The sequence below is a fragment of the Echinops telfairi genome, unplaced genomic scaffold (genome assembly GCF_000313985.2).
Source record: "Echinops telfairi isolate 266 unplaced genomic scaffold, ASM31398v2 ScPeMD7_41;HRSCAF=154, whole genome shotgun sequence".
NCBI lineage: Eukaryota > Metazoa > Chordata > Mammalia > Afrosoricida > Tenrecidae > Echinops > Echinops telfairi.
The window spans coordinates 986,234-994,956 of NW_022103939.1; the positions used below are offsets into that span (position 1 = coordinate 986,234).

The window sequence follows — 8,723 nt, forward strand, 5'->3', positions numbered from 1 at the left end:
TTCTAAACCAAATTATTTACTTATAAATAAAAAACAAACCAAACTCACTGCTATGGAGTCAATGTCCATTCATAGTGACCTCTCCAATAAAATATGAGAATCTCAAAGCACAGTGAGATCACCTGATTTATTACTGGAAACACAGCTTTCTCTGTGTATATATTTGTGTGTATGTATGTGGTGAGTAAGGACTGTCACTCATACCTTTGTCTTTTCATTGAATACTTTCTTATGTTTTCAGGTATATTACTGCCCATACATCCTCCTACTTCACACCTCACTCCTTTCTGACTTTCTGGTTAAGAAGACTCTATTTCTGAAACTCAGTTTGATGTGTATTCCTTTTAAGCATAATTTGAGCTCAAAGCTACAGTAATGTATGACCATTGTTGTGACTTCAGTGTCTCACAGAATTCTCAGTACAGTGTATGCTCAAAAAAGTTCTACTAGTAATCAAATAATGTTCAACTGGGTCATTTTATATTTTGGTATTATTGCTGGATCATAGATTATAATCCTTTGTCTCAAAAGAAGAGCTATGTTCACTTATCATAAACACTTTGGATATAGAAGATAAATGTCCAAAGTCCATATACCACTGAAGAGGAAGATGAAGAAGTCTCAGAAAACTAAAACAAAACGAAGGCCATTGTGTGTTGAATTTATACCTCCCCCCCTTCCCAGATACCATTGAATGCTGAACTACATCATTTAGGGTTGAGTTTAAATTCTTTAACATTTATCCCTTTCTAGGAAAAGAAATATAATACAATACAAACCATAAAATATCCACAGTTGTATTTTCAACATTATAAAAATCCAGAAAATTTTGCGATTACGTTGTCATGGACATGAAATTCTCACTTTAGAGTCTGCCAAACAATACTTGAGTTGTAGACAAATAGAACACCAAGAAATGGAAGGCATAGTAGGTTCTGGTTGGGCTGGTAACTACAAGGTCAGCAGTTTAAAATCACCAGCCTCTCTGTGGGGGAGAAAGATGAAGCTTACACTGAAAAGATTTAGTCTCAGAAACCCATAAGGGCAATTATACTGTGTTCTATAGGATTTTTGCTGAGTCAACGGCAGTGAGTTTTTCAGTGAGGATACAAACCTGGCAATAAATGATAAGAGGCTAAGAGAAAAGTGAAACCCTAATTAATAATGTGATGATTAGAAAATGAAACCACAGTATCTAACTTACTAAATTTTGTATTATAATTCATATGTATAAATTTCAGCTCACTCACCCATTACTGACTCATAAATCACCATACTGTAAGGATACAGAGGTCCAATTCCTGTTTTATTACCAACCCTTCTTCAGTAATCTTTGAATTCCTTGCTTAATCTCCTGGGTGCGCACCCCATAAACAATGGGGTTGAGAGCTGCAGGGATGACATGGTGAAGAACATTGAGTAAGATTGGTATCTCAGGGGACACCTTCTTCTTAGCCACATGAGTGAGGATGAAGACCAGGAGGATGGTGCTGAAGAAGAGGATGAGGATGAAGTGGGAGCCACATGTGCTTAGGGCCTTGGTCATAGCCCCCTCTGCCTTGAGTCTCAGCACAGCTCGAAGTATGAGCGTGTAGGAGAGGAAGATAAGGATGAGGTCCGATCCTAGTAGGGTCCAGCCTGCAGCAAATTGGTAGATGCGATTGATGGTGACATCATCACAGGAGAGCCTGGACACAGACATATTGGCGCAGATGCAGTTCTCAATGATATTTTCCCCACAATAGTAGAGTCGTGCTGACAGGATAGGAATGGGTAAGGTCATGAGGACATTCCTGGCCAAAGCAAAAATGGCAGCCTTGATCACAAATCGGTCAGTGATGATGGATGGGTACCGCAGTGGGTGGCAGATGGCAACATAGCGGTCATAGGCCATGATCATGAATATGCCGGACTCCATAGCCAGGAAGCAATTCATGATGTACATCTGGAGGAAGCAGGCAGAGAAACTGATGGACCTGAGGTCAAACCAGAAGATGGCCAGGACCTTCGGGATGACAGTGAGACAGAGTACGATGTCCAGCATGGAGAGAAAGCTAAGCAAGTAGTACATGGGCTCGTGCAGGGAGGCCTCCAGTCGGATAGTGATGAGGAGAATAGCATTGGCCCCCATGGCCAGGAGGAAGAGGAGGCTGAGGGGTAAGGACAGCCAGATCTGCCAGCTTGGGGACCTCACAAAACAATTCAGGAGGAAGTCTGAAATCTCAACAAAGACGGTGCCATTTTGCTGAGTTGTCATATTATGTCATATATTTCTACAACTTTCTTTTAGTGATCTGTAAAATTAGGATGAAAATTAACTACTGGCCCAAGATAAATGAAAAATAGACTTAAAAAACAAATAGACCATGAACCTGTTTTTAAACTGGGTTGTAATTTGTGGATTCTAGCAGCTTATGCTAAGGCAAGTGAATATATGTGTTTGCTCTAGGTTATGTCTATGGCTTTAAATAGGCAAGTAAATTGAGGTAGCATGATTTGCTTACATATGCTGTTTGTTTGATATATTCTAGTAGAATTGTTATGCCTTAATAGAAACAAATAGGGGGAAAACTACTTGGTATATGAATACTTAGTTTAGAATTTAATTTCAGATTTTGCAAATGTAGAGGCATAACTCAAATAGATTATGAAGCACTTAGCTCAGAAGAGTCTGTTAGTTGATTGTAAAACAATTAAATAACCAATCAGTTAAAATCAAAGAGCAAATTAATACAGTGCCAAAATATGAGTGCTCACTAATATAAAAGCTACATATTGATGGATGTACTTTTTTATTCAGCTGTGTATATGTGTATACATATAGTTATGTGTATATTGGTTCATGTATAAATTGAATTTGTTACCAGGCATAGTATTAGAAAAGTCTGACAAACTTCACTTCATTGATAAGGAAGGTTAAATATGATTTCATCAGCATTTTGTTAGCTTTACACATGCATACACACTCAAAAATAAGTCTATCTTTTAAGGAAATACTTTAAAACGGGAATCATTGCATTGCTGTATTGTCATCCAGAGGATACTTGAAAGTCACTTAAATAAATTTGAAGGAAAAGAAGCAAGAAGATTTACATGACAGACACGTTTCCAAATTTATACTAATAAATTTCTTTTTGGTTTTATTTTTAATGACCACACTACAGTGTAATTTAACTGTTAAAATGTGCTCAAATAGCTAGCAGAGACTCAATGAAGTGCCTCTAGTCTCCACGTCACATTTTGCTCTTCCAAAAAGTTATATTTATTTTGCTTTAGAGATTTTATAAAATTCTATACAAGACTAATTTTTGTTTTTTATAAAATGAATTTTATGATAGCATGGATCCTACTGAATAATTGGTTTTTCAACCCTCTGTTTCTTAGATGTTTATATTTGTAAGATGTCTACCTTTTGGAAGAAGCATGCTTTAAAAAAAAGAATCAATCCTTGACATTAAATCCAATCCTCTAGTCCCCCTTTTAGAGTCCTGTTGACACAGTAGTTAAGTGCTCAGCTGCTAACCCAAAGGTTAGATGCTTGAACTCACCTCCTCTGCTTCCATGAGAGACTTGGAAACCTATGGGGTAGCTCTATTTTGTCCTATAACATAAATCTCAGCTAGAAGCCCATTAGAAACCCCTTCTACATCCCATTTTATTTGAATATAATGATGGAAGTTGATACTCTTCACTCACCGGACATTAATTCAATATCCTCATTGTTTTCTTATAATCTTCTCCCTCTGGCACTGTGATTATTACATCATTGCTTCAGTAACTGTCTATATTATCAAAGAACAAAACCAAAATCTCCAGGAAGTGAGGGATCATAATAAGAATATAACCAGCAATGATTGGGTCATTCATTATGAAAGAGTATTATGAAAGTGTATGAGAAGGTTTGTGGTTTGGGGTGGAGAAAAAGGATTGAAAATAAAATGCTGTGCTAACCTTATTCATGATATAGATAAAATATTCAAAGTTTTCACTCCTACTGAATTTTGAAAGATAGTCAAAAAGAGGTCATAACAAAATATATAGGTCAGGTTTTCCTGGGATCCTTAAAATTATGCCATCTAGGATATCGATTCTGTTGACATAATCAGAGGACTCTGTTGTTATTATTGTTAACTCAAAAAAATATCCCTGCCATCATTGAATCAATGTTGATTTATAGTGAGCCCCTTTGGGTTCTGAGACTGTAACTATTAAGTGAGCAGAAAGCCCAGCTTTTCTCCTGCAGATTGAACTGCCAAGCAGGCAGATCTCAGGCCAACATGTAATCACTACACTCCCAGGGTTCCATGTCTCGTGGTTGTTATGCGCCATCAAGCCAGTTAGGACTCAGAGTAAGCCGACACCATGTAATTCTGCCTGATCACTGGTAAGGCTTTATTTTATGGGGTTAGAAACTACTTTTCATCAGATGTTTAGGAAGCACCCACTTTCTTATTCATTAAGCTGACCAATAAAGCATAATATTAGACATAAGTTATCTTTGGAGTTCTTTCTGATTGCTGGGAACGGTGTTCAAATTATCCTACTTCATCATTCGGCATCCTATGAGATACACTTTATTTTCACCCGTTGGATTAATTTCTTGGACACCTCTGAATCTAATAATTGTGTGTATTTGTTCCATGAACTTTATAATAATAAACCACCCATTTTAGAATTATGTTTTGAATATAGAATCTCAGATGTTTGAGGTGCAGGTAAACCAAGAACTGAATATTTTTATATGTACTTTCTTGAAGGGTTCACATAATATTTTTGTTTCTAGCTATAAAGTTCCCATTCTCTAAATATAGTTCCAATCCTACTAAATTGGTTCTTCTCAGACTCAGCCTTCTCCATCAGACACCCTGTTAGCACTTGGAGTCACTCTTATAAGGAAGGAGAATGAGTATTCCCTAGCAGGATTTCCCTTCAATCTTTTTAATCTTTCTTCTTGAAGCTTAAGCTTCTACCTGAAAGATAGCTGGTTTTCTTTCAGATACAATCCCTCTGATTGGATGTATAGATCACAGTTTACTTTGCATTATAGACCACATACTTCAGTACATTAGTTGTGACTTTCACATGTTTGGAATAAATTGTATTCATATTATATCTCATGGAAGAAATCAAGCTAGAAGGTAATCTGTTCAAGTACAAGGCCTCTGAATATATGAATAGAACTGCTTCCCGTGAGATCTAGAAATGCTTACCTTATTGGACAACTTTAAGCATGTTTTTTTCTGTACACAATCACCCAATTCTCATAATCCTTAGAGTAGTTCCCCACTACCTTGCATATTTGTTTTCCTTTCACATGCAGCATCTGCTTTTCCTTGCTCAGAAAGTTCTGTTCTCTCCTAAGTCAACTTTTACATTTTGCTTCTTACCGCATAGGAAACATCTCTTAAGGGATCAATAAAGATGAGAAAACTACCTCCTTAATTATATCCTCGGACTCATTGCCTATTCTATAACTCCACTTCTAAATCCCTGATTGCAATTTTTCTTGTCTAGTGCTTCTGTACTTAGTTTTGATAGAGAGTCTCAAGAAGACTGTGAAATTCTGGAACTGGAGAATGTCTTTAAGCTAATAATGAGTAGAAAATAATTTTCAGTCTTGAGTGTGATTGATGAAACTTTTCGTGCCAGGGTACCCTCTCTTCTCTTTTGATTTACTCACTTGTGAGTCTGGCCATGAACTGATAGCACCTGTTAAGTCCAACACATGACACAATTGGCCTGTTAGCTTTGATTGTGTCCACTGCATGAACAAACTCTAAATTCTCACATTTCAAATATTCTAAGTGTTTTTATCATTGGGTTTGTAATTTGTCTTTGTTCCCCCTCCCTTCCCCTGCTCTACTCTTTGTAAAAATTTGCACTAATTTTTATAAGTATGATGCCCAAATCTAAAGTTTTTCCTTTCCAGGAATGTGAAAATACTTTTGGAAAGAACTAAGGATTCCTTATCTTGGAATCAAGGTGCTCTGGTGTCACTGTGGGCTACGCAGTAGGTTGCTAAGCACAAGGTTAATTTCAACTAACAAGGAGCTCTTCTGGGGGCAGATGAGGGCTTCCCTTTCCAGAAAGATTCACATAGAAACCCACAGGGCTGCTTTTCTCTATCTTGGAGTATCACCATGAACTCAATGGCAGTGAACTGGGGTTTTGTTCTGTTCTTGGAATCAGAGATAATCTTGAAGTGATCTTTGGCGGGCACAGCTAAATGGAACAGGAAATTCAGAGGAGAGTATCTATGAGGAAGGACTGAGGACTCTATGTTTTTTTTTTTTGGTCTTGTACAAAGCATTTTGAGAAGTATTCTTAGCACTCGGATGAGTTTTGAGGAGGACATAGGAGGATTATTTCTTATTCTTTCCTCACCCAAATCATCCTCTCACTTTTTGTTTTCTCTTTCATGTTCCTACAAACCTTCAACCCATGGTTTACTCAACAACTGAGGAACGTTTAAAGTAAAAAAAATTAAAATGCATTTGTTCTCTGCCTCCCCTTTCAATCTTCGTTTACAATCAGATATTGCCCAGGCACCTGTAGCTGAGAGCATCTGATTTTAATTAGAGGCAGGCTGAGGAACCTAAGTAAGTAGGAAGTCAGAGACTCTGCAGGCAAAGTCTGCAGCATAGACCAAACCAAAAAGCACTGTTTTAATAAGTTGAAGGGTCATGTTCTTAGGTTGGGAAGACGTTTGCTTTACCCCAACCTTGCCTCCTACCTTTCAAAAGCAATGATTCCAAAGTCGGGAAGCTTCCCAGGACACATGCACCTCCCCCAGCTTTGGGTGTCAGCAGGGAGCATGGTGTCCAAGTGTGACCCACAAGTGACAAAGGGAAGCGCACCTCCCAGACGGAGAGCCAGGAGATCCTGCCATGCACCATGGTAGCCCACTAGCCAAAGCTGCATGGTCCCACTGCCAGTAGGAAATCCTTTTAAAAGGATTATCTAATGCCATAGAATTAGACAAGCTTACAAAACATCTCTGCCAAGTATATGTCTAGATGTTAGTGAGCATAATTCGGGGAAAGGTAGTTAATTGATGTTTTGGGTATAACATGGTGTTTGGGGCCATGTTAGTGCACAGTGGAAATTCTTCAGGTTGAGCTGACATCTAGCACTTGCCTGTGATTTTTGTCTGTAATTTATGATGAAGTTAGATAGATGGAATTTGATTTCTATCCCATAATTTTCCACAATAAAATTTGGTATATTTGAATCATCACCGTGTCACCGAAGAATATTGACAGTACAATGAACTTCCAGAAAAACAATCTGTCTTGAATGAAGTATACCCAGAATGTTCCTGAGATGCATGGATGGTGAAATTGCATATGTTCTTAGGAGAGACGTGGCCCTGGAAAAGGACATCATGCTTGATAAAGTAGAGGGGCAGCAAAAAAGAGGAATACCCTTAATGAGATGGATTGGCAGAGGCTGCCACAGTAGGACCAAACACAGGCAACAACTATAAGGACAGTACTCACCAGGCAGTGTTTTTTCTGTTGTACATTGAGTTGCTATGGCCTGCAGTCCACTTTATGCTACCTAACAACAACCACCGCAACACGTAAGTCAAACTCTCTCAACTGTGCCCAGGTGATGCATTTTTCAGTTCTCTTATTTTTCCAGGTTGACAAACTTACCTTCTTCAAACTTACCATTTTTCAGCTCTCTTACCATCCAATGGACAAACTCTAGCTGCTATACATCCTTGGCACTATGTTCCAGATGAAGAGGCCAGAGAAGATCCCAGAGCACAGGTTGTCATATGTATCTCCTGACCTCGGATAGGAGGCAGGCGCTCCTATCTTCACCTGTTTCCACACCACTGGCACAAGAGCAGAAAGGGACACAGATCTGGACTTAAGAAATTGAATTCTTCTAGCTTAGAGTTCAGTTTGGGATTGCTCCTATCTCTATGGGGTTCTTGTTCCAGACAGACTTACAGAAAATGAGAAGTATGGGGTCAGCCTGCACTGTTGTTGAGACTCTGGTTAGTTTCTGCAGTCTCTGGAGCTGTTATAATCCTAGAAGCTCAAGGACTTTGTCCTCTGGGAATTTCTTCAACTCTACTCTCTTGGGCTGAAAGGCATTTCTGGGACAGAAATGCAGGGAAATAGTAGAAGAGAATGATTTTCTTTGTCACTGAGAGCAAAGGTCACTGTTAATTCAACCTCTAGGGGCACTTTATTGCTGTGTTTTCTAGGCATGATTATGAACTCTTGGGTATAAGGGATCTCATTTGCACATGTACATTCTGCACTTTACGATAATGCAATAAACTCACTAAATACTTTTCAAGGGCTTATTAGAAAGACTAGCCAGATTATTGAAAAAGTTGATTAACTTATGATAATTCTCCTATGAGTTATAAAGCTAAAAATGGAAGAGAAAAATGAAACAACTCTTTTTAAAATTTTTTTTAATTTTTAAAAATTTTAAATCATTTTATTAGGGGCTCATACAACTCTTATCACATTCCATACACACATCAATTGTGCAAAGCGCATTTGTACATTCATTGTCCTCATCATTCTCAAAAAATTTTCTCTCCACTTAAACCACCGGCATTAGTTCCTCATTTTCCCCTCCCTCCTCGCTTCCCCCCCCCTCATGAGCCCTTGATAGTTTATAAATTGGTATTTTGTCATATCTTGCCCTGTCTGACGTCTCCCTTCACCCACTTTTCTGTTGTCTGTCCCCCAGGG

General features: G+C 38.3%; 1 protein-coding gene across 1 annotated transcript; it reads right to left on the reverse strand.

Annotated features, from left to right (window-relative positions):
• Window positions 1-1,309: 1,309 nt before the first annotated feature.
• Window positions 1,310-2,257, reverse strand: LOC101647707 (olfactory receptor 56A3). The gene has a single exon (XM_004717051.1). The coding sequence runs from the start codon at window positions 2,255-2,257 to the stop codon at window positions 1,310-1,312; it is 948 nt and encodes a 315-aa protein (XP_004717108.1).
• Between the last annotated feature and the right edge of the window lie 6,466 nt (window positions 2,258-8,723).

Coding starts and splice junctions, on each gene's coding strand:
- LOC101647707 (XM_004717051.1), bottom strand. CDS start 2,257: ATGACAACTCAGCAAAATGGCACCGTCTTTGTTGAGATTTCAGACTTC.